The following is a 27,363-nucleotide window of genomic DNA, read 5'->3' as shown; positions in this document are numbered from 1 at the left end:
TAACCCATACTGACCCTGTTTTGTCTAAGATGTGAAGCGAGGTCTACAGAATGAAAACGTATTTAGCTTGGGGCTGGAGAAGGGGCGGCGTCATGACCTTGGTTTCATCTTCTAGTTAGGCAAATAGCTGCTGCTCTGGAAAGCAGCAGAGAGATCTCACTTCTACCCTGGCTTTTCTGCCCTTTCCCTCCAGGGATAGTGTGTGTGTGTGTGTGTGTGTGTGGTGGAAAGGAGAGTTTGGGGGGGATGCAGTGGGAGGTGGAGTATTGGGTGCTGTGTGTGTCTGTGTCTGTGCTGTGTGGGTATGTACTGTGGGAGGGGAGAATTGATGGAGTAGGGTGGCCTTCCTCTCAAACCATAATCATAAAACCTACTGATCTCTTTCCAGAATAGCATAAACCCAACAGAAAGGCATTAGGAAGAAATGATGGTGCAATCATAAGTTATGTGGCCACCTTATAACAAATAAGTAGTATATTTTTCCTTACAGCTAAATAGGTAATGTGTTTAACATTATTCAAAGGAATTTCTCCCATAACTTGTCCCGATGCCCTGCTGTGACATGAGTGTGTCCTGTGCCTGAGGAAACCACACCACCCTTGGTGGAAATGAAGGCATTATGAGCTTAACATGAGGACCAGCTGGCATTCTTGGCATGCATACCCAACTGGGGCTAAGTTTTTGGTCTTCCCCACCCAAAAAGGCTTGGGGGTAAAGTGGAGGTTGGGAAATCAGTGAAAAATCCCTCAATTTGATTAGTTATATAAATTTATAGCAGACTCAAGGTGCCCTAAGAAAGTCCAGAAGGTCCTAGAATCAGTTCCAGGTACCAAAAAACCAGAAATTAAATTCACTTTGGGTGTAGGTTCCAAGGATTCCGGGACAAAATTCGACCTGCTAGGATTTTGTCTTAACAGTTAACCATGTAAACAAGGGCATCATCCTAGGATGGTGGAGCAGCAAGACAGGAAGAGCCTGGCCATGACCATCATCTCATAAAACAAAGCTGCCATATTCCAGTCCTGGACTGCCTGTCTCTGGACCATTTCATGAGAGAGAGAAATAGAATTCCTTCTTGTTTAAATTGTTGTGAAATTGGCTCTCTCTGTTACAAGCGGCCAAATATGTATCCCAGTTAATATATCTGTTGAACAGAACAGAAATCAGTAAAGGCAAGACAGTCACTTAGCCAAAAGCTAGATCATAATATTCTAAAATTTACTCTGATGTACTCTGATTCTCAAATTGTTTTAGGCTCTGAAAAAGAGTTCTTTACGTACTTATCATTAACTCAATGAATATGCAATGAATATTTGCTGAGTTCCCACTATATATCAGGCACTGTGCTCGGCAATGCAGAAATAACTTGACAGAACAGTTGTGGTACGTGCCTCATGGTGGTAGCAGAGTAGAGGGAGAAACAGACAAAACACGTACCTGACAGTGTGATAAATGCTGAGAACGGCTGCTATTGGAGTATACAAGCTGTACCTGCGGGATTCGGGGATGCTTCCCAGAGAGGTGTCTCTCAAGTGATCTCTGAAGGATGAGATGGAATTAGGAATAGCACAGGAAGAGGACGGGGGGGTGGGGAGGGGCGAGCAATCAGGCAGAAGGAACAGAATAGGGGAAGGCTCAGGACTTAGAGGGATCACAGATTGAACAGACTCCTAGGCACGGCCCACTCGCTCACCAAACATACTGAGTAGGCTGGTGTGTGTTATGATCTGTTGAGTCGGCTCCGACTCCTGGTGACTCTATGAATGAGTGACATCCACAAAGTCCTGTCCTCAACAGCCATGCTCAGCTCCTGTACATTCAGGCCTATGACTTCTTTGATGGAGTCAATCATCTCATATTTGGTTTTTCTCTTTTCCTACTGCCTTATATTTCCCCCAGAATTATTGTCTTTTCCAAAGAACCCGGCCTTCTCACGGTGTGTACTAAGTAGGATAGCTTCAGTTTTGTCAGTTTTGCCTCCAGCAATGTTTCAGGCTTAATTTGCTCTGGGACCCACTTGTTCCTCTTTCTGGCCATCCAGGGTATCCGCAGGGCTCTCCTTCAACAGTGTATTTCAAACAAATCATTTTTTCCTATCAGCCTTCTTCATTGTCCAACTTCACATCCTTACATAGTAACTGGGGATAGGCTGGTACTGTACATTTTTCCCCCCAAAGGAAGTAGTGCTATATCTTCACTTTTTGAGCACTAATGATATACTAACTGGATATATGTCCCTTGCACACACGAGGTATGTTTTTGTTTTATTTTATGTAATCCCATTACCCTCTAACTAATCCTCTGTGAAGGCTCAGATAAATAAATGACTATCTTAATAACTTTAACAGAGCACTCCTACGTGTGAGGCACTGAATTGCACATACTGTTTCTGGATCCAAAGTAAAGGAGGCAAACAAGGAAATGGACAAAGCAAGCAGGCAAGAGGGAAGGGCACTATTGTGGGCTTCTATGGAACCATCCAGACTCTAAATTCCAAACCAGAATGTGAGTGTTACAGTTTGTCCCACTTAGAATGGTCATCCTGGCACATCCCACGTAAGAGTCTGGCACATGTCTGGGGGCAGGATTACAAGCTGGACGGAAGGCCCTCTCTCAAGTCCCACCTAGGAAATACTCAGTGTTAGTGCTATCCCTGACCAGGGATTGGGAGAGAAGACCAGATAGTGGAATCTCTTGGGGCGGGGGGCAGGCCGGAGAGGGATGCAACTTTAGAGATACTAAATGCTGTGAGACACCTGAGGAGACTTGAAGTATGAATAGAATTTCAGGGAAATGGGGAAGGGGTTTAGGGAAGCAGGGCAGGAGAGAAGAGAGCAATCCAAGCAGAGGGAAAGGCATGAGCCCAAGCTTAAAGGAAGAATGCGAAGTCATCACAGACCAGGCAGAGGGAAGGCAGCCGCCCAGCCCAGTCACACCGCCTGGACATGTGCTCACTGTACCTGTTGCTCACTCTCTCACCAGGGTATCCCGTGAGTCGTATTGATGGAAATATATAACTTCACCCGGTGTAGATTACCCAAGTTCCTCTGTGCTAGGGTGGTTGGAGATCTATCCCACTTGGGGTAGGTCAGAATTATGTAAAATTTAGTTACCACAGCATGACTATCACCTATGTGCAGGTAGGAATATTTTTGCATTGGTAATAACTAATACTTTCTGTCACTTTACAAAGTGATTCTACATATATTAGTTCCCTGAATCCTCACAATGACTCCAAAAGTAGAGTTATTATTAACTCCATTTTATGGCCTAAGAAACTCAAAGGTCCAGATTACAAAGACAATGTAAATGCTGGAGCCAGGTCTTGGATCCAAGTCTTTTGACCCCAAATACCATGCTATTTTGTTCATAGAACATTTATGTGCATCTTTGCTGTTACTTGTATTATTTAGAACTTGGGGTACCTTATGAGTACATGAGCTCTCCATACCCATTAGTAATTAGGGGTGCATTCGCACAGTTGCCAGCACTCAAGAATTATTACGTTCATACTGGCTCTTTCCTGAGTATCTTGTCCTTTTCATTCCCAGTACCGCTATCCTGGTTCAGGTTCATATTGCCTGGCACGATGGCCTCATTCATTCATTCATTCGTTCGTTCATTCATTCATTCATATAATCACATAGGCAGCCATTATGCTCCAGGTACTGTGCTAGGTGCTGGGCATGCTGTGGGGATACAGAGTCCCTGCAGTCAGAGAACTTACAGTGTATGGAAGAGAGAAATGAGCAAATAGGACCTTATAAAGCATGTGAGACTCTATGATGGAGCAGCCACATGGTGGGGCCCCTGGCATCACGGACAGGCACCTAATCCGGAGCCAAGGAGTCAGGGAAGTCTAGAGCTGAGACTTCAATGGGAAGCCAAAGTTAGCATATAAAAGGGGGAGAAATGCTCAGTTCAGGAAAAGGAATGGCATGAGCAAAGGCATGGGTGTCAAAGAAAACAAAGCGATCTCAAGGAGAGAACTGAATATAGTTTGATATGTCTGAAGGATGAGTGCAGCAGGAAGGGGCTGTGGGGAGTGAAGTAGGGGTCAGATTACAAAGAGCTGGGGAGCCAGTGAAAGAACCTGGATGTTATCCAGGGCAGTGGAGACCATGGAGAGGTTTCACACCGTGGAGTTACATGAGAAGATCTGCATTTTAAAAAGATCTGACTGTGATATGGAGAAAGGATTAGAGCAGTGCTGCCCCCATAGGAATAAAATGTGAGCCACCCATGTAATTTTACCTCTTCTAGAAGCCAAATTTAAAAAGTAAAAAAACCCCATGAAATTAATATTTTATTAATTAACTAATATTACCAATGCTAATAATATAGTTTACTTAACTCACAGTATTAGAAAGAGGTATGGAGAGAAATGAACACAGTGGAGAAGTATTCAGGGAGGGGAACAGTGAAATGTATTACAAATGAACTTTAGTTCATTTTACACACTAGGGTCAAACTGATCTTCCTGAAATATAGCTGTAATCAAGATACTCCCTTGCTTTAAGTTTTCCTCTTTTTTTTGGCCTTTTGCCTTTTGCCTACCAAATAAAGCCCAAACTCTTTAGCCAGCGGTGGGCTGAGCCTTTTCTCCAGTGTCTGCATCCTTCCATCCACACAGCTGGGCGTTTCCACTCCCACCTGCAGACCCAGAGTCCAAGACCATGCATAACCTTACATAGAAGGAATGGAAAGACCTCAGCTCAGCACTCATGGATGGAGCGTCAAACCTCTCCTACTGCTAGTCAGGCCCCATGTTCCAGGTCTGACTCCTGGCTTGGAAATCTGCCCGATCCCTCTGGGGTGGAGGCCCTGCTTCTTGCTTTCCATTCCATTCTTTCCTCTTTCCAGAACTTGGAAATCCGCCCGTAAACCTGAGCTCAGCGGCTGGAGCCTGCTGACTACTGACAGACTTTCTTATTTCCTTATTTCTGGTTATATTTCTCAGTGCCACCTGTTCCTAGATTGCCCAGTACCAGCACCTCCCAGCCTTGAGATTTGTCATCCACTTCCCAGCACCAACTCTACTTGCCTGGGTGACCGCCTGCATGTTTCCATGTATCTCTGCCTAGTCGGCCACCCTCGACTTCCTCACAGCTCCTGCCCCATCCCCTTGGGCAGATCTAGCCAGTCTGCCCTGTTTTTTGCAGGGAACCACGCCATTTCGAACAGTATCTGAAGCTCTGACAATTCACATTCAACGCCCTGCAGATTAGAGCCCCACCCTACCAGGGAAACTGCTTTCTCACAAGCTTGAGTATACTTTATTTTACTCCAGTCAAAATAATCTCTTCTTGTTTGCCACTCTTGCCTCACACGTACAGATCTCCAGGGCTTATCCCTGTCAACTGCTTGCCTGGAAAGGGCTTCATCCCATCCCATCCTCCTTTACCGAGGAATTCTTAATAAATAATAAACCCCAAAATACGACAATCCATAATTGCCTCCCCTCCCTGACTGGAAATTACACCTCCCTGTTCTGAAGTCCTGCGGCTAATTATTTGGACTTCCATTATGGATTTGATTGCCTTTTTATTTTAAATGTCTTATCTCCCTAAGTATATAAATAAGCATATTGGAAATAAGATGCATGTCTGAATACTTAGCAAAGAAAAATAGCTAGGGAAGAGGGAGGGAGGGAAACAAAGACTTGGCTCAGTTTCACAAAATGAGTAATGGTCCATCAAGGATTACAACTGAACAAGCTCACACTGTTAAGTGCCTGCTTAGCATCCTTAATCAAATCATTCCTGAAACATGGGGGATAAAGGCCCCAGCCCCAATGGACTTAAGGAAATTCACTGAGATTCCCTTAGGTAACAGTATTTTATATATACACATTCCTTATTTTCTCCCCTTTTGCCTTTCTATTTGGAGTTATCTCTTTGCATTTCTCCTGCCCTTTCTAAACGTGTCTGGCAGCCCTTACTCCCACCTCAAGGTTCTGTGATTTCCCAAGCACCTACTGGGTCCATGAGTGTGAGGAAAGGGGGTGCGGCAGCTTCCTTCACTGATAGGAGAAAACTCCAGGGCCCAGGGAACAACCCATTGAGGCCCTCCCCTGCCTATCTTTTACAAATTCAGTGGTGACTGAAAAGACACAGGTAGGAAAACCAGACCGACAAGTGGGTGTTTCTGTTTTTGATTTAGGGGGGCAAAGTTCATTCTTGCACCCTGTATAATATGCAGCCTCCTGCTCCCAGAAGTACATCTAGCCATGGAGAGCCTACTGCCCTCTTACTTTGCCAATGTCTATGCCACAGTGTGGTGTGATGGGGGAGAGTTAAGCAGCTTGTACATCACTTTCCAGCTTTCCTCTTAGGAACTCCAGATACTTTTGAAAATACAATGACAGTCTCACCAAATCCCTGTACAGTAGCTAGACACATTCCCAACAAAAATCAAATAATTATAACCCACCCACCATAATGTGTGTTCTACCTGCATTACTCCTCAACATTAGACATCTGAGTGGAAATATATAATGCCAAATCCTAGGCCATGAGGTCTGAAGGCCCAGTGGTCAGGAATCCCATGATGCTAGACAGACATCAAAGTACCAGGCTTTCTGAAGGAAGAGGCATTTCATTATGATCAAATGTGCTTCCAAGTGCTTTCAAGTGGTCAGTCACCCCTCCCTGCTTCCCTGTCTGGACAATGAGCTCCACTTCCCTGATGAAGGAGCTGCGTTTCCCTTAGAAGCATCAAAGAGGATTCTCTCTTGCCTCACAGATTTGATGGGGCAGCAGCATCAGTGATCACCGTTCAAAATCCCATGTGTCCAGGTTGAGATGAAATGGTGAAGCCCTGTCTTCAGGATGCTTTGCCTGGAATTGGAATGTACCTGGGGACAGATGCCATCAGTGGACAGTTCTCAATTAGAACCCACAGCCTTTTCTGGCCTAGCACAGGTTGAAAATTAACTTTCAAGGTGTGGGACCAGAATTACTCTATTGATTAGCTTCAGAGCTGGATGGATCCTCTAGGGGAGGTGGGAATGAGGTAGATGGTGATCATTCATTAGTGCAGCAGAGGTCCAGAAGCTAAAACACGGGAGCACTTTAAAAATAAAAACAGAGACCAGCTACGTAAGTCTGAGAAAACATTATTTCTCTGCCTACTGAAAACAGACTTTTATAATCTCGACAGTGTAAATGGGCATAATCTTTTAGAGCACAATTTGGCAATATCAATCAATATTAAAAACACGCATTCCCTTTGAACAAGTAATGTTACTGTTAGGAATTTATATGAAATTTATATGGATATACATGGAATATTCAACAAAACATCAGTACCAGGATGAGTACAGAAGCATTATTTGTCATGGTTTTAAAAATACATCAAAATGTCCATCAGTGCAGGGTGGCTGGATAAAAATGGCACGCTGGCATAATGGATTACTACAGACTGGTTAAAAGAATAAGATGGATCTGTGTATGCCAATATAGAAAGATTTTGAAAGTACATCATTAAGGAGAAAAAGCCAGGTACAGAACAGTGCATATAGTGTAATCCCTTATATGTTAAAATATGCACATATCTGTGGACATGGGCACATAGTTACACAGTCAGGCATATGCATGAAAAATCTCGAGAAACCAATGAACAGTGGTTGGCTTTGAGTAAAGGACTTGAGATTGGGTGGAGAAACAGCTTAACAGGGTCACTTAACAGGGTGGCATTTAGGAGAAAGTTCAGGGACCAGTTTAGGTTTGTTATTTGTATTCTCCATTGTGAAAAATACTAATATTTATCCTATTATTATTTTAAAGGATTTCTAAGTTAGCCCAATTGGGTATGTGGTCCAAGAGAGAACAAAAATAAAGATTCTTAGCAGAGCGATCAATAACACCCTCAGCCAGCTCAGCCAAAGAGGAAGCATTCTGGTCCACACAGGAAGACGCTGGCCTCTGCAGAAGTGTTTGCTGTGCATCAGGGTGGAGGGGGAAGTGGAAAGAAGAAGAGTAATGATTGCCTCATCTAGGCTTTTAATCGAATTTAGTTTTTTCTACTTACTTTACTTTGGAAAAGGGACTTTGGTAAGAGGAACTGGCCCTTGCAGGAGAGTGAGGGACCAAAATGTTTTCCTAACTTTACAGAAAGAGTCAAGAGAACTCTTATCCTTTCCTCACCCACTGGCCAACCGAAAGGCCAAAACAGAGGTGTTGAGAGGGAATGTTGACAAAACAACTTAGCAATGGGCCTTGAAGAATGTGGAATATAAACCAGCCTCAAAGAACAGACGTTCCAGAGCTGCTGGTGACTTGGTTACTACTGAACAGCATGACTCCTTTGTGTTCTTGAGCCTGGGAAAGAAAAAAACATACACAAGAAACTCTTTTGCTTTTGCAAACAGTCTTGAATTGCAGTTTCATTAATCCATTTCAAGGTCCAGGTTGGTGTGGCACAGGCCGTTGTTTGCCCACACTGTGTGAAGAGATAAGGCAAGACTGAAACCAAAAGAGTCCACTGCACTCCAAGTCTCACCTGTCACACAGCCTCTGTTTGTGATATGCATGGAGGCTTTCTGTTGGCCAAGGCCTACCTCAATGGCTTTCTTAATGGAGCAAAATTTATCTGAGTAAAATACCAGCTGGCATTGGCCTAGATACAAAGCCCAAAGAATAAGCATGGTTCTAACATTGCTTTCTACTTGATAGTGATCCCAAGATCATCAGGGTAGGCACAGAATTTCCCCCTCTTCTCACTCACCATCCAATCATTTGTGCCCAGGACAGAAGAGGGTGGTTAACAACATAAGCCTTGTTGGATGATTTCTAAAGGCTGGAGCTTCTTCAGGGAAGTGGGCATTTCCCCAGAGCAGGTTACTTCAGCTAGTTACAGCACAGGGCTAATGAGGCCAAGGTCATGAATTTATTTACCCTGAGGGCATTGTCTTTTATCTGTTTCATGAACACATCCTATATCTCTCAACCAAATGGCTGTTTCAAAAATGGACTCCCTTGATGACAAGGGGAACAGGTCCAAAGTAAAATAAATGTATTAGTTCAAATTTATCATGCTCCAGGAAAAATGATACAAAGCATATCATGAGTATTAAAATTACATCACCTGGCATTTGTTCCAAAGAGGTCAGGAAAAATAACGCCAAACAGACCTCAACAATCTGCACAACTGCTAGATTGGTCATCAGACAAAAATAGCTACATATTCAGAGACAGAAGAAGGCATCACACTATGAATTCATTTTTCCAGTAAAATACTTTTTCAAAGAAAATTATTTCATTTAGCATTTAAAGAATGTTCTGTTTGTTTACAGGTATTCCCCCAGGGAGGAAACTGCAATCAAGATGGGTTCTATCAAATTCTATGCCTTTTATAAGCTCATTACTATGTATTTTATGTAAAAACTAAACTAAATGCATTTTAGTCACTAACTGATCTGTGCATGTTTCATGCTAATCAGACACTGATGTTTTTCTTTCAGAAATTGATAGTTCTTTAAATTGCCCCAGTTCTTCCCTCCCAAATATATTCTTCACCCACAGGCCATGCATAAAATACCCCCCCCCCCCCCCGCAGAAGTCAACACTGGTGCCTTGTCATCATTAATACAAATAAATTTACAAACTGTCTTTCCTCACACTTCAATCTATTTCTTTGTTTTTGAAGTTTCCAACGTAATCCACAAACATAATCTCTGAAATACCACAGGCACCAGTATCTGACGCACATATAAAGAGCTAGAATTAACCTTGAGGACTATCTCACACACTCACCTTGACCTAGAATTAGCCTTGGAGGTCATCTTACATACCTTGACATCTAAGTACATGGGCAACTGTAAGCTCTCTGATCTCAAGATAGCGAAAGTTTGCAACACTACAAATAAGAGTCATCATTTTTAATTCCTGATCCCAGAAAATGGGCAGCTACACTACTCCCTTACTGGTATGAGTCTGTCCTCTGGGGGAGGAGAGCCTTGCCTCCTCTGTTCCTTTCTACAGGTGTCCCCTGAAAGACTGAGTCTACAGGAGGCTCCCAGATCTAATAGTGTCAGGTGTACAACTCTCCCAGGGAGCTGAAACTGGACCTTCTCTTTCAGAAACTGATCCATCTGTCGCTGCTCATTGGTCTTCAAAGAGCACTGAAGCCAGGCTCAGGGAAAGATACAGCTAATTTGCTGGAGATTGAGCCTGTTTTGGAAATGATCTGAGAAAGTATGTCACCTAATCAGAGAGACTCATGCTGACCATGTATGTCTCAACCCCAAACCTGAGACATGTTGATTGGACCATGGATGACACATCAAATCAGCTGAGGACAGAGACCCTGCGGTATGGAATCCATACCTTTTCCACCCTAGGATTCCCATTCTTCCCAACCTCTTTCAAGAACCTTTCCCAGTTCTTCATGGGCTACCAAGCTACCCACAGTGCCTCTCTTTGCCCCCATCAGTGGGGTAGTATGTAAAATAAGGGCTCCCCAAATCCCTCCTAATCATGAAGGATTGTATATGAACATCATTTTACTTAATAAAACTGTATAGATATTTCCCCCTTACTACTTTTTTATGAGGTCACTAGAAAAAACAAACCCTACTCTTTTAATGCCTTTCCTCTCCTGTTTATCTTTGATGTCCGCCCTTCTCCCTGCCTAGCTTTCGCCTGCCTCTCGACCCTACAGTACAGAGCCCCTTTTCTTTACTGTATAATTCTAAACACAGCCTCTGCCAATAACCCTAAACTCTTGCTGCATCATGCTGATTTGCACCAGCTGTGCTTGTGGTGGCTAACCCATACTTATAACAGGGTCTCCTTAGATCTTCCTCTGAGAACAAGCTTCCACATATACATCTAAAAGTCATAACCAGTGGGAAGGAAACTGAGCCAAGGATAAATAGACCCTGCTTTGAACTACTGATCACATTAAATAAGAAAAAATATACAACTGGAGAAAAGAAAGATGCTACCCAGAGTTGTAGCTTAAGATTTTCTTGGACATGTACAACAAACTATAAAATGATCTGTTCATTTAAACATCCCACTTCCAAGTTTAATGTTAATTTCTCAATATTAATGGAAGGGAGAGGCAGGGCAGGGCAGGGAGTGAAGGATGGGAAGATCTCAAGTGACAATAAAAAGTATACTCCCAAACTAAAAGAGAGAAGCCAGGAACTTCATCATGTAACTAGAGTTTGCTAAGCTTAGAGTCTTTAAGAATCTTATACAATTGTGAAAAATCAAGGGCATGCAGCAACTGTTGGGAATTAGAGTCTAGTGACGTTATTCTGCAACTTTGGACAAATCAGAATCTCGGGATCATCAGTTTTCCTATCAACTCCCTCCCTCAGGGGTCACTGGCAAAGTCACCAGATGGTTTGTGTATACTGAATGGTCTGGCCCGTTTATTTTCCATTATGAAACCATGTGTAATGGTCGTGTGGTTGAACATGATCTGATATTGTGAATGACTTGTCATTAGAATGTAATCATCCTTCATCCCTGCCCCAGTGCTACTATGTTCCAGATTCTCCAAACCAAACGGCATTTGTCTCAGCTGCATGGACAATGGACAAATGCCGTTGGTTTTGTTAAAAGAAAAGTCGTCCAGATTGTAAAATTATTTATTAGTTTCAAAAACTCTGGCTAACCTCAAGATCAGGGACACAAACATGATCCATCTGACATAAGAGGACATCAGCAGTCTAAGAAAAATATGGTGACGTTAAGCTTTTATTACAAAGCTCATCTACTTACAAGTTAGGTTCCCAAAGGCTCTCTTCAAGTCTGTTTCTCTGTAAGTCCAGAAGGACATTAAATAAGCCACTGCCAATAGTCTCCTGTTGATGGCAGGCAAAAAGGGTTTACTTCAACTCAGGACAGCTTCGATCCACCTATGAAAGGTCTTAGGTTGAAAATGGACAGGAGACAGAACGTCTGTGCTCATTGTATGCACTTGAAGTAGTCAGAGTAAGTTTCTGTTTACTAAAAATCGCAGCAACATGATTTCAGGGGCCCCAGAAAACACATTATTCTGTTGAACTTTAAGCACTGAGTTACTAGTTCCTGAGCAGCAACAGCATTAGTACAAAACAGAGACACAGAAGCTTTGGTGGATGAGCCTCCCCAGGAGGCAAAAGCTTACAGGGCCCTTCATGATCTGACCCCTGCCCTCCTCTCAAGCACATGTACAATGCCTTTTAAAAATAATTTGTATTTTCCACTGGACCATGAGACCGGGGGTGTATCAGTCCTATTCATAGCAGTTACTCAACAAATATTGATTGGGTAAGTGACTCAATTCACTATTCTACATTTACTAAGGTAGGGGTTAATTTACTTTAGGTGTTTTCTCTATTTAATAATATCTGTCATTTCAGTAACCCTTTTTTTGTTTGATATGTTTAAATTTAAAATTGTAAAAGTACAGAGGAACACACATATATATACTCATGTTCACATTACTACCATCTGGAATGGACAAATGTTAATAGTTGTGCATATTACTTTCCGTTTATTTAAGACTATTTTCAAAGGGCCAAAACTCAAATGGTTTTGTGATGAATCCTGAGTTAACTAGAGAGAGAAAGATAGAAACAATATTATTAAGAACTTGCTGCCCTAGCTGGTTTGGCTCAGCGCTTAGAGCGTCAGCCCGCGGACACGGACTCGATCCCTGCCCCGCTTGGGGCATGTACAAGAGGCAACCAATCAATGCGTCTCTCTCACATCGATGTTTCTCTCTCTCTCTCTCTCCCCCTTCCACTCTGAAAAGCAATGGAAAAAATATCTTCAGGTGAGGATTAAAAATAAAAAAAAAGAACTTGCTATGTGCCAATCATTGTCCTAAATGGTTCATATACATTGCATAGTCACTCTTCCCAAAAGAATATTATTATCCACATTTTATAGATGAAGAAACTGAAATTTAGAGGATTAACTACTGCCCAAGATAATAATACATCCAATAAATGTCACTACTATGTTTAAATCAAATTCTATTTAAATCCAAAAAACCCATGGAGCTTTCCCCTTTATTGTCTAGATCTTCAAATCCTATGCATGACTGGAAGGAACTTGCACTTTTGATCCAGAGAATGTACTTTCATATATGTAATTCATCCATTCATTTAAAACATGTCAATTAAGTGCCTACTATGAGCCATGTGCTGTCTCATAGAGGTGCAGATATGCTATCTCAATGAGGTAACCAGGGCAGAGCACTTACAAGCATTCTCGTTAATTTAGCTGGAGAATAAGAAATAAAGTGGTTACGCAAGGGACATTCTCCACTGCAAAAGAAACATGCAGCCACCAAGGCAACAAGAAAACAGCATTATAAGGCTGAATCGACCCACCGCGCACACACACTGTTTCAGGGTGACAGACGAGCTACATTCAGACCAGACTATAATCTTGTGGTTGTGGTGTGAAAAGATTTTACAAGGTGACTAGATATTTAAGAGTCATATTTAAAAACTAGCTGTCATTTACGATTTCTACAGTGCCCTATATTTTTGTTTTCACAATTTAAAAAAAAAAGAAAAAGAAACCTAGGGATGAATAATTTGGCTCTTTCATCCATGTATCTTCTTGGCTCTCAGTTCAAATTTTTATGGTGACTTACGTGATTGGCACCTGGTACACATCCACCTCTGCATCTCTTCCTGGTGGTACTTGCCTCCCTTCAGAAAATGGATGATACCTTGGTCCCTGTCCAAAAGAGATTACTTGTCCTTGTATGTGTATGTCATATTGAGGGCCTTGCTACATTTCTATCAGTAAGTCCTGAATGTTTAGGAATCGCTCACTTTCTGTGTGACAGTGTTGTCAGCAGCTTGGACTTTTCTCAGTAAATGATAATACTTCTAAACTCCCATTTGATCTCCTGGCTTCTACCACCCTCAATTATTCCTTAAAGATGACTTCTCTTCCCACCTTGATATAGCATGATTTGTCCATCATAATGTTTCAATTCTCTTTGCCATTTTCAGCTTCCTTGATCAACATGTTTATTGTGGAACAATTCAGATGTGTCCTTACATTGCATCCATCCTACTTAAAATGAGTGTTTTGAGGCAACATGTAAGCATGATTTGACCGTAAGGGTAAACAATAGTGGATGGACAGATTATTTTGCTTACTGAGGACTTTTTTCATCAGGTTATTTGCGTTTATTGTCACTGTATTTTTATTGTTCCACATATGTTGTTGATTTTTAATCCAGTAAAACTGTAATAGTTCCTACTATTGGGAAGTACAATCCACAGAATAAAACATATGCCCTTTTATGACATCAGAGAAAACACCACTAACCCCCAGAAATTCTGTCACTTGGGTATTTTTCTCAGGAGAAGCAGCAATATGTGAGATGTACTAAATCTGTCCATTCTTTTGTTCATTCATTCATTCAACAGACATCTCAACAGTGCAGTGATGTAACTTTGAATAAGACAGACAAAGTTCCTCAAGTAGAGGCTCACATTATACTGGAAAAAATATAAAATAAGTGATTGCCAAATAGCGTGATAAATATACATAAAGAAAACAAAGTTAAGAAAAAAAATGACAAGGACACACAACATGGTCTGCAGAAATCAGGGCAATTCCAGAGTATGAAGGATGAGTAGGAGTTAGCTAGGAAAAGGGGAAGGAAGGGCATTCTAAACAGAGGGAACAATATGATGTGCAAAGGCACTGGGGCTACTGATATCAAATGCAATTTTTTAAAAAAATATATCTTTATTGATTTCAGAGAGAGGAAAGGAGAGGGAGAGGGAGAAATAGAAACATCAATGATGAGAGAGTCATTGATCGGCTGCCTCCTTCATGCCTCCGACTGGGGATCGAGCCCACAACCCGGGCATGTGCCCCGAATGGAAATCGAACCCTGATCGCCTGGATCCCAGGTTGACGCTCAACTGCTGAGCCACACCTGGCCGGACCAAATGCAATTTTTTAAAGAATGTTAATCCCTTCCTATCAATGACACACCCAAATATCTACCTTTCTAAAATGTTTTTCATCTATAAATATTTTTCCTTCTTGCACAGACCCCAGTTGAATATTATTCAGTCTCAATATTCCATTTCTCATTGCTGATGATATGTCTACTTTACTCAGTAAAAATACTTCAAAGCATTTTTATATATTAATAACCTCCTAGGCAGGACATTTCCATCCCTTTGCCTCATATTAAAATTTGCAGCAGAGAGTAAAAGAAATTCATTCAGAATCACAAAGAGGAACGCTAGTGTCACCAAACCACAGCCTTTAAGTCCTGCAAAGAGATGACTCTTCAAAGATTAATACAATACACTCCCACTGCTCATCCAAACTGTCATCCAATTTTTTTTAATTCTCTCTCTTCCTGTGCCTCAGATGAGTATGATTTAATCTCCAAAGCATGCATGATGAACACATTACTATTTCCTCCTCCAAGAATGGGATGCTACAATGTGAGGCCCCATTCCTGAGCTGGAGAGAGAGGAAGAGGTCATGTGTTCAGTCTCCATACAGGCACTCACTAGTTTCATTTTACACAGAGAACATCTCTGTTTCACAGCCATGGAGAACACTGCTTATCTTGGCAACCTTCTCACAAATGGAAAACACTGGACACAGATAAGTCCGGCGCACTGTGGATGACTCAATGCAAATTCCATCAGCAATAATCACCACCACTTAGTACTATCCAATGGTGAACCAAATGAATCACCTTGAACCAGAGATGGTAATATTTTGGTTGGTGTTACAATTTAGAGAAACAACATATTACCCTGAAATTATGATTACATGATTACATAACTATTATGAAAATGATTCATCAATCAATTATCGGGTATTTATCTCACTCTGTGTCCAGTAGTATGTCAGTGCTTTAGGGCTTATAAGTGAAGTACAATTAAACTAATGGACACAACCCTGGCTGGGTGGCTCAGTAGTCTGAGTCCCTGAATTAGCATATGGAAAAAAGCTGCCCTCTCATCAGGAACATCTAAATTGGACTATTATGTGATTGAGAAATAAAAAATATTTATTGTTTGAAGCACATACTTTTTTGTTGTGTTTGTTACATTAGTGCTACTCTTACTAATATAGGTTTTATTACTTTAAAGGACACAGGGAATAATAGACAAAGTCCAGGACTGGCTCAATAGAGAGAATCTACAGGGAATGCCCGCTGCATAAAACTGGAACCCCAAAATGTTATTCCCTCAACATTAAGGTGAACTGGGAACAAGGAAAGTTGCTTGTCTTGAAATATGGTACTGAATAGGGATAGGGAGGGGGGAGTCATTTCCCCTTGGAATTAATTACAACAAGCATACCCATCCATAGGTTTCCAGCCTATATCCACAGTGAGTGGTCTGGAAAACCACAAGCTAAGAATTTACTTTAAAGTGAATACCAGTTGGTAGTGCTCCCAGAAGTAATTACAAATTCTCTCTGGAGAAAACTTCCTTCATTCCAAGAAAGGTGAACCCATAGTCAAAAATCATAAAACTCATAAAGAAACAATACACCATGTGCAAGAGCCAACACAAAGAAGAGATAGTAGAATAAGACTCATAGCTATTAGAATTTCCAGTGCAGAATAGAAAACCATTATATTTAATATTGTTGAGAAATACTCCTCCAGGAGTCTTTCTGTTCTTGCATGTCTTGCTTTGTATGCAAAAAAAATCAAGACCTGCTGATCTTTACCCAGACCATTTTTCAGGCCTGTGTTTGCAGCAAGTAACCTTAAAGGATAAGGTAATGTCTCCCACTAGGAGAAGACATAGCCTTGCTTGCTTACTGTCTACTATAAACTGGCAAGTTTCCCAAGATCAGTGATCCTCTCCTGTGCAGGCAGCTTATCTGTGTCACTCCTGTGGGAATTGGTACATAGGGGACCAAAACAAACATGTTGACAGCCTGGCTACTGCTTCTTTTGTGACTAATAAAGTCTTTTGTCTCTGATACAAGAGTCTCATGTCTTCTTTCAAAATCCACACAACTGCCTGCCATTTGACCCAGTGATCCCACTTCTGGGAATATATCCTAAGGAACCACAAACACCAATCGCAAAGAACTTATGCACCCCTATGTTCATAGCAGCGCAATTCACAATAGCTAAGATTTGGAAACAGCCCAAGTGCCCATCAGTAAATGGGTGGATAAAAAAGCTGTGGCATATTTACACCATGGAGTATTATGCGGCTGTGAAGAGGAAGGACCTTTTGGCCTTTGGCACAGCATGGAGGGAACTAGAGACTATTATGCTAAGTGAAATAAGCCTGTCAGAGAAGGACAAGTACCAAATGATCTCACTTATATGTGGAATATAATAAACAGAATAAACTGATGAACAAAGTGGATCCAGTAACATAGAAGCTTGGAACAAACTGAGGGATCTCAGAGGGAAGGCGGGGAGGGGGGTGTGGGTGGAGAGAGATTAATCAGGGAACTTGTATGTTTATGGGCATGGCCCATAGACGGAGACATTGGTGTGGGGAGAGCCTGGGGGTAGAATGGATGTGGGGTAGAGGGGATCAGTGGGGTTGAAAGGGGGACATCTGTAATGGTCTCAACAATAAAGATAAAGAAACATAAAGAGAGAGAGAGAGAGAGAGAGAGAGAGGGAGAGAGAGAGAGAGAGAGAGAGAGAGAGAGAGAGAGAGAGAGAGAGAGAGAGAGAGAGAGAAGAAAGAAAGAAAGAAAGAAAGAAAGAAAGAAAGAAAGAAAGAAAGAAAGAAAGAAAGAAAGAAAGAAAGAAAGAAAGAAAGAAAGAAAGAGAGAGATTACAGAGATCTTTCCCGACTGATGAAAAAGTCCAATCAATATATTTGGGAGGCCCTGAATTCCAAGAGGTTAAATAAAAAGAAATTCACACCTAAACACAGAAGAATAAAACTGTAAATCAGCAAAAATATGGAGAAGATCTAAATAATTAGAGATTAAAGGTATCATATTCAGTGGAATAAAATTAGACTTCAACTAATTTACCACAGAAACAGTGGGAGGCAGAGGACAATGGAACATTTTCAATGTACTCTGAGAAAGTAATCTAGAATTCTATACCTTGTAAACTATTATTCTAAGAGTAGACTCGAAATAAAAGCATTTTCAAACAAAAAAGACTTTTACTACAGTTAGAGCCTTAGAAAAGTAAATTCTAAAGGAAAAAGAAAAATGATCTGAGATGAAGTTAAAGTACAAAAAACCTGATGAGCAAAGAATGAGATTCTATTTTATACCAACTAGATTGGAAAAATTAAGAAATCTGACAATTCCAAAAGTTGACAAGGATGTGGAATAGGGAAAACTTTGTGCACTGCTGGTGGGAGTGTAAATTGGTACCACTTTGGAAAACAGTATGGCAATAACTTGTAAACCAGAACTTGTACATATGCAACTCAAAAATTACCTAATAGATATTAAACTAGAAAAACTCTAACACATGGGACACTCTTACCCTGAGGCACAAGACATGTATAAATATGTTCATAGTTGCATTGTTTATAATGGCAAAAAAACCTGTAAATAATTGACATGCCCATCAACATAACAATGAATAAATAAACCATGGTATAACCATACAACAGCATATTATTCAATAGTGAAAATTAATGAATTACTACTATACATATTAATGTGGCTGAATCTTAAAAACCTTAGATATATGTTAAGTAAAAATGTGAGATTTGGACTCTAAACACAAGTGCTGTGAGGACTTGATATAATGATTTCTCATGGCAGCATCTTTCTCTCTATATAGAAGGGAAAGACAGGTGACTAAGTTAGGCAGTAAGCCCCTCTCTCCCATGGCTTTGCATCTTGAGCAGAGAAATGTGAGAATGAGGAGAGGGTGGGAAGCCCTTTGGAATTTATACCAGGAGTAGTACCCTGAGCAGTTCCTACTAACTCGGTTCCCTTCCTATTTCCAAGCCTAGTGTCCCAAACTACTCATCAATTCTGTGAGCCTCCCACCATCCTCCAATAATTTCCTCTTCTGTAATTAGCAGAGTCCACGTCTGTTGCTTGCAACCAAAGAGCCCTGACACACGTAGCTGTCAAACGATTGATCCTTAGTTATCAACTTTCTCCCCATGATTTGATTTCCTAATTAGGTTTGGTAGGACTCTAAAAGGAGAATGTCTACTTGTAAATTTTAAGGCCTAGATTTCAGTGCTATCTCCTTTGGCTGAATCCCTGTGGGGTTATTAATGTCCAAGGTGTATAACCCTGACTTACTGTTCTCCAGTCATGATAGTGCCTGTGGCCCCCAAATAAAAACTTTCCAAGCTGGCTGGCCTGTGGTGCTGGTCACTGAGGGTTGTCTTACCTCCTCTGTCTTTAAAACTTCCCATATTCGAGCATGATCTTCCTCTAGCCAGTGTCCTGTGCTTTCTACCTTGGTGGAAAGTTTGAATTTAGACACCACTTGAGTCGGCTCTCCCACAGGTTTCCCCTCCATCTTGAAAGAGCCAGGCAGGAGGCATTACGGACCTGTATGGAAGAGTAAAGTGTGATCCAGGTTAAAACACTAAGTAACATAAAAAGAGATATGAAAGCAAATTATCATGCTTGATTTGTGAATAATGAGACCAACAAAGACAGCATCACAAAAGCAACAACTTTCATACCCACTTTTTATATTTTAAGTATTTTTTGTTGGTATTTTAACACAGGCTTCTGGAGGCAGAGACACATCCTGATGATGGCTGAAGTGATATAAATTTTAAAGCAAAGTAAAAAGCATCCTCTGCTTGTCCCTTTGCCCTGGCCCTTCCGGAGGAGAGATGGAAGCGGGTGGATATAAGACGAGCCTGAGTGATATTTCCCTATTTCCGTGCCATGCAGTGCATGCGGAGGAAGCACTGGCTACGGCATCAAACAACTATTGCACACTTGTTTACACTAGGCCCCACGCTGGGCATACACAAATAGTTCTGTAGTTTGGTTCTTAACCTTAAGAGGCTTAGTGTATCCTGGCAGGAAGGGTTATAAACAAGTAATCGTAATCGCAGTGCAGAGTATCACACTATAGTGTGTGACAGTAAGGGTGTTTCCTAAGTGCAAAAGGAAGTACTGAGGAAGATTCTCTTCAATATTTATTGGCTGTGTTACTTTCTTGAGCTCCAGTTTCATCAGCAGTTGCTATAAAGACAGTATTTAAACACTGATACCTCTTCTATAAAGTCCACTTCCTTGATATCTTTCTATCTGCCATTGGCTTGTTCAGAATCACAGCATGCCTGCTCAGCACCATGCTGTCCTAAGGAATCTCTGTGCCTGCATTCAAGTCCTCCCGAATCTACCTTCTCAGGGTAATTTTTCTAAAACGCAAATCTAATGATGACGTTCCACCTACCTGATACTATTCCCAGGGAATAAAACTCAAACTCCTTAATGTGACATCCAAAGCCCTTTGTGCTTGGCTTCTTCCACCTCCCCTCTCTCACCATGCCCTCCTGCCTTTCAGCCATTTGAAAGTACTTGTGGGTCTCAAATATATCTGGTACCTTTTGCCTTTGTTTGTGAACCTCCCCTCCACCCCAACTCCAAGAGAAGAAACACCCCCCCTCTGTTAATCTCTACATATACTCTGGACAGATTTCCATCGTGTCACTGACAACACTTTATTATATTTATTTGCTTTCAACTCTATTTTCACCTTATGGTCTTTTAAGCATCTTGACACTAGATATGGTGTCATACACAGGGTAAGTACTAAATAAATATTTAATGAATTGGTTAATTCAGTAAATCATGAGAACCCAGTGAAAATGAGGCAACGGATCTAATATATTCAGGTAACAGATGTATAAGTCAAGTTACCTCTTCTCTTTAACTTTTTTATTGACTTAGTTGGCTGTAAGCTCTTCATAAGAAAGGGCCAAGTCTAACATTCATCATACACTCCCAAGCAGCTAACACTGCAAGCTGCAACTGCTCACTAGTTAACAGCAGACTAGTTTATACGGACATGTCCTCAAGGAATTGGGCATGTCTGCAAAAAGCAGGTCCTCTCACATAAACTACTGCCTAAATAAAAGTAAATGGAAATCAACACTGATAAGCCGGGCAGGGTTGATAAGTCAGAGGATTCGAGAAAAGAGCCTTCTGCTGGGGAGTTTCTTCTCCGCCTCACATTTCATCTGTAAGCCACGAAGAGCAGGCCATCTGCTTGCAGAGCAGTGATGAAGCAGCTGCTAACCCAACCCAATCTGCAGCACTAAGAAAGCTGGAGCACTTCATATCCTCCCACGAAGAACCAGGAAACAGAACCTTTATAATTAATGACCAAAGTTCTTCTGAGTGGACATGCTAATAAATGATGCTGACACATACATGTAAGGAAATAAACAACACAGAGTCATGTGGAGGTTTCAGTCCAAAAAAGAAATTAAAATAAACAGGCAAGATGGAAACAGGCCAGATTAGTAGGGAAGGAAATTCCATTGTTGTCATTGGAGATAACACTGTAAACAACAAACAATAAATCAAAATAAAGTGGGAAAACTACATGAAATGGTTTGGGCTGTATATCATGGAAATGTAACTGGATAAAATACACAAACTACAAAATCTCAGGGTGAACAAGGGGGCATCTTCAAGCCTAATGTATCCCAGTGACCCCGCAGCTCTTATTCTAACGTCCCCCACAGCTGCTTTCTCATCTCCGCAGTGTGGGTGAAAGTTGGCAGTTGTCCATGTCGGAGACTGAACTCTACTGTGCACTTACTTCCCACAGATTGTTCCCTGCCCTGCCTGGGAAGGAGATGCAGTTCTGAGTTTTAAACCATTCCCAAGCACTTGGGAACTGAGGATGGATGCAGAGAGGCAGCCGACTCTTATGAGGCTCTTCAAGCATTTTGAGATCCTCAGCCCTGTCTGAGACCTGAGGCCTTTTCACCCTCCTCACTCAAATAGTCTCTTCATTCACAAAAAAATGACTATATCTGCAATGTATATGGTGCTCCCATTGCATACCTGCCACTGTGCTAGGTATTTTCCACATTACCTCTAATCCCTACAATAACTCTGCAAGGTAGCTGTCACCATTTTACAGCAGTGAAAGATTAGATTCAGAGAAGATAAGCAGCTTTAATGCACTGCTAGAAAGCTGTAGGGTTCCCAAGGTAACCTCTCTATCCTAGGTCAGTTCAGAAGACCTTCAACCCCACCCCCATCCCCATCATTGGCGTAATACAACCCCTCTCTCATGCCCTTCCTCCAGGGACTAGAGTTAAAGTGTCAGTGTCTTAGCTGACTGGCACAAAGTACCCCTGGACAGATGGTCACATCTGATGAGTACATAGATAAGAATGGAATAGAAAGAGGGTAGGAAACATGGGAAAATAGATCATTCCTTTTTCTTTTTACTCTCATCTCAACTTCTGGCAAGAGCAGCCTTATGAGTGTGACTTGTGCAGTTACACAGGGCCTTGGGCTCAGAAGGGCCCTGTGCTTGGTTGAATGTCCTGTTGTCACTGTCTTGAACTAACACTAGAACCAGGAAGACAAGTCTGCTGGGATGGAAGAAAGATGCTTGTGCTAGAAACTGAGAAACACTCTGCAGATGAGAAAGCCGTGTAATGGTTTTGGAGGTCACTTTGCCATCAAACCCTAGAGCCCTAACATTTCTACCAAAGCTGAAAGGTCTTTTTTATTAATATTTTGTAAGCTAGCTTAAATCCAAAAACCATTCAAATCAATATTTATAAATTCTAGCTGTCTTACAAGAAATTGATAACAGAAATTGGTGAAACTAATAATTTGGTTTGATTATATAAATAATCAAAAAGTTATATAATTATTATCAATGCGAAAGTATTTCCTTAAGTAAATTTTTATCTTTAAAATTTGTGCTTTTAAGGTCTGTATTTTCATTTAAAAATATTTATTACACTATGCTTATGATATAACATGTATAATATAGAATAACAGCATTTCTCCCATTTCTTCAAAAATAATCATTGACTGATGGCCATCACATTTTCTATGGTCATAACAGAGGTCCCAGTTGACAGCTTTATATCCTAAATGATCAATAAGTACCAAAAGTAAATGAGCAACTTCTCAGGGGCTAATCTTAGAGTCATAAGTATTAAGTGACAATCAAGAACACAAAAATTTAACATTACCAGTGTCTATTCGTGCCATTTGATAAAAATTAGCCATAACTCCCATGAATATTTTTGGAACATAGCTTTAAAAATAAGTGCTAGGGCCCTGGCCTCTGTGGCTCAGTTGGTTGGAGCATTGCGGGTGTGATTCCCAGGAGTCAGGGCACATATCCAGGTTGCGGGTTTGATCCCTGGTCAGGGCTAGTACAGAGGCAACTTCTCGATGTTTCTCTCTTTCTCTTTCCCTTCCCCTCTTGCTAAAATCAATAAGCATGTCCTTGGGTGAGAATTAAAAATAATAATAATAAGAGCTAGGCACAATTTCATTGACATCTGTATTTATTATATTAATCTCATGCTGGATTTTGTTTGATAAATGAACATGTACTTTATTGACTCTGACTGTCCTCCTGATGATGTAAATAATGTATTAGACGCCTGTTTAAATCATTATCTGTTCCTCCTCCCTGTCCTCTTTACATACTTTTGAAAGAAAAAAAAAGTTTATTTTAATATTCCAAACTGTACTGGAATGGTTTGGCTTGTTGTCGTTATCTGTTAGGACCAAGCTTCTCTTCTGCCCCTGCAGATCCCACCATCTGAATGAATAATACAATATTTCTGATTTATTTCCTTTACGCACACAAACTCTTGCTTCTGCCTGAAGAATTTTTTTTATTTTTTGACTCAGCTCCGATCTCTTGTAATCTTAAAAATGTCTGGCATTTGCCCTATTCCAGCATCTTCTGGTGATTGCTGGTATTTCTGTCAGTTCTTTCCTATCTTCCCTCGCCCTCATTCTTCCTACTAACGACCTGAGGTCCAGTTCAGATAAGGCAGGTTTGTTTGTGTTTACCTCCTATTACCTTCAACCCTCCCACTTAGAAGTCTATCGATGTAATATTGTATGTCAACTGTCATTGAAAAATAAAAAATTATTTTAAAAAATAATAAATAAATGAACAAACAAACAACAGCCTTTGCATTTACTCAAAGATTCAGAATACCATTAACGTAAAAAGCACTGAAATTCCACTCAGAAGACCAGGTTCAAATCATGAGGCTACAGTAAATTCTCTGTGTAACCCTGGGGCAAACCAGTTCACTTTTCTCAGCCTCAGTTTCCTCATCTTTAATCTGAATAGACAGACTACAAGACTGCTGAGACCCCCTACATTTATCAAGTAAAGCATTCACCTCCCCCCAGATGTAGAAAGCAATACTGATGTGCATTGAATTATTTTTCCAGCCAGGCTGAGGGATTTACATTACTAAACAAGGCTCATTCCTACATTATGCATTATTCAAAAGTCAGACAAACTGTATAATAATTTAATAGCCCCTTGGCACTCCTGGATATAACATCTCAGTTTTGACTATTAGAGAACAATGCAAGATTCTCTGACACATAGTCAACTCTTAGTTTGCTAAGGCTTTGTAAAGCTGGTGTTTGGTGTGCTCGCCAATCCTTAGCATCCAGATCCTGGTTCACTGATTGACTTCTCCAATCATGATTGCCACTGTGGTATTTACAAACTGGGAGATCCAAGAAGGTCTTAAGATACAGCCTTCCCAATTGTGGGGTTGCATCACAGTGGTCGCACAGTCTGTTCCTCCTGAAAACAGAACAGGAGAACAGGAGCAACTCTCTGGAATCTAGGACTCCCGGGTGGAAATAAAGACTGGGGCACAGACAAACATTGGATGAAAAGGACTCCAGGAAGCTATGGCATAGAGAGATTCCCAGGGAAAGGGGGCACATCAAATTCTCTCACAGCAATACTGGAAGTTGGTTGTGTTTAAAGTGACAGTATATGTCAATCTATGAGGGTGTAAACAGATCCTCATTACCTCTTCCTCTTTGGAATCTCAAGAAGCATTCTAATCTATTTGCTTTCCAACCTTCCTCTGGTCACCCCTGCTAGACTGCTAGCTTTTTGAGAGCAAGACTGTTCATAAATGTATTGCTTCAATTAAAAAAAAAAAAAAAGTCTCAATCACCTTTAAAAAAAAATTATTTTATTTTCTTTCCACTAAAAAAACAAAAACCTTCACTGAAATAAAAGGTTAAGCATTTACCACTATGATGTATTTGGAACAAACGCCAATCATTGGGCAACCATATTAAAAAGAATTTTAATTATGCACTGTCTCACTCGAGATTGAGCGAGGTTGCACAACAGAGTCTGTGGAGTCCAAAGTGACTTTCTCTGACTGCAACTGTCTCCTGTTAAATGTAGAAAATTAAAGAAGTATAAAACATTCCCACTTCATTCAAGTTGATATGTTTTAAAGGCTGGTCCAACTGCACTTCAGACTTTGTGTACTTTCCCCCCCTCACTGATAGTATTTGGCAGAAGTTTTTAATACTAATTAAAAAACCCAAAACCCAGGCTGGGTTTGTACTACCCTTGTGAACCTCCCTGGAGAAATGCTGCTTTTTTGCTCAGCAATTCCTGCTCAGCACAGAGAGCCAACACAAGGAAAACAGCTGGGCTCCCTTCCTGGTCTCCATTCAGCCCAGGCAGTCTGGAAACAAATCTGCGAAACAGACGCGGGGGAAGGAGAGGGTACCTAAACAGATCAGAGGCTGAGAGCAAAAGGAACCCTCAGCATTCTAAGGAAGAGAGAATTCTGCAGGACTACATTTTCTATGGCCTGCATTTTTTAATTTTTATTGAATTTATTGGGGTGACATTGGTTAATAAAATTGTATAGGTTTCAGGTGTACAATGCTATAATACATCATCTGTGTACTGTACTGCATTCACTACCAAAAGTGAAGTCTCCTCCCATCCCCATTTATGCCCCTTTGCCCTCCTCTACCTCCCCCTAGCCCCCTTCCCTCTGGTGATCACCACACTGTTGTCTGTGTCTATGAGTTTTGGAGTTTGGGGTTTTTTTTTTGCTTAATCCCTTCACCTTTTTCACCCATTTCCCCAACCCCCCTCCGCTCTGAAAACTGTCAGCCTCTTCTCTGTATCTATGAGTTTGTTTCTATTTTGTTTGTTAGTTTATTTTGTTCGTCAGATTCCACATATAAGTGAAATCATACGGTACTTGTCTTTTTCCGACTGGCTTATTTCACTTAGCATAATACTCTCTAGGTCCATCCATGCTTTCGCAAAAGGAAAGACTTCCTTCTTTTTTATGGCCAAGTAGTATTCCATTGAGTTAATATAACACAGCTTTTTTTGATCCACCTCATCTGCTGATGGGCACCTGGGCTGCTCCCAAATCTTGGTTATTGTAAATAACGCTGCAGTAAACTAAGGTGCATATATTCTTTCAAGTTAGTATTTCGGACTTCTTTGGATATATTCCCAGAAGTGGAATCAGTGAGTCATTTTTAATTTTTTTGAGGAAACTCCATACTGTTTCCCACAGTGGCTGCACCAATCTGCATTCCCACCAGCACTGCATGAGGTTCCCTTTCTCCACACCCTCACCAGCACTTGTGTGTTGATTTATTGATGGTAGTCATTCTGGCAGGTGTGAGGTGATATCTCATTGTGGTTTTAATTTGCATTTCCCTGATGATTAGTGGCATTGAGCATCTTTTTATCTGTCTATGGGCATCTGTATGTCCTCTTCCAAGAAGTGTCTATTCAGGTCTTTTGCCCATTTTTTAATTTGATTGATTGTTTTTTTGGTGTTGAATTTCATAAGTTCTTTATAAATTTTTAATATTAACCCCTTATCAGATATATCATTTGTAAATATGTTCTCCGATCCAGTGAGTTGTCTTTTCATTTCATTGATAGTAGGTCAATATTCCTCATGAACATAGATGCTAAAATCCTCAACAAACTGGATCCAGCAATACATTAAAAAGATCATACACCATGATCAAGTGGGATTTATTCTGGGAATGCAAGATTGGTATAATATCCACAAATCAATAAACGTGACACTAACATAAACACAATGAAGGATAAAAACCACATGGTCATATCAATAGATGCAGAAAATGTATTTGATAAAATCCAGCACCCACTTATGATAAAAACTCGCAGCAAAGTGGGACCTGAGGGAACATGCCTCAACGTAATAAAGGCCATATATGACAGACCCATAGCCAACATCATACTCAATGTGCAAAAACTAAAAGTGTTTCCCTTAAGATTGGGAAGAAAACAGGGATATCTGCTTTCACCATTCTAATTCAACATAGCAATCAGACAAGAAGAAGAAATAAAAGGCATCCAAACTGGGGGAAAAAAGAAGTAAAACTGTCACTATTTGTAGATGACATGATACCATATGTA

General features: G+C 40.9%; 1 protein-coding gene across 1 annotated transcript in view; it reads right to left on the bottom strand.

Moving 5' to 3' along the window:
* RGL1 (ral guanine nucleotide dissociation stimulator like 1) overlaps window positions 1-27,363 on the bottom strand; it is a 187,920-nt gene that overhangs the window by 110,615 nt on the left and 49,942 nt on the right. Inside the window, exon 2 of the mRNA XM_081122379.1 lies at window positions 19,309-19,472. Coding sequence (XP_080978505.1) covers window positions 19,309-19,440 — 132 coding nt within the window. The 5' untranslated portion in view covers window positions 19,441-19,472. The remainder of the gene's footprint in view (window positions 1-19,308; window positions 19,473-27,363) is intronic.

This window comes from Miniopterus schreibersii (assembly GCF_964146895.1).
Source record: "Miniopterus schreibersii genome assembly, chromosome: 19".
Classification (NCBI taxonomy): domain Eukaryota; kingdom Metazoa; phylum Chordata; class Mammalia; order Chiroptera; family Miniopteridae; genus Miniopterus; species Miniopterus schreibersii.
Note: the sequence above shows the minus strand (reverse complement) of the source record. Positions and strands in the feature narration are given on the sequence as shown.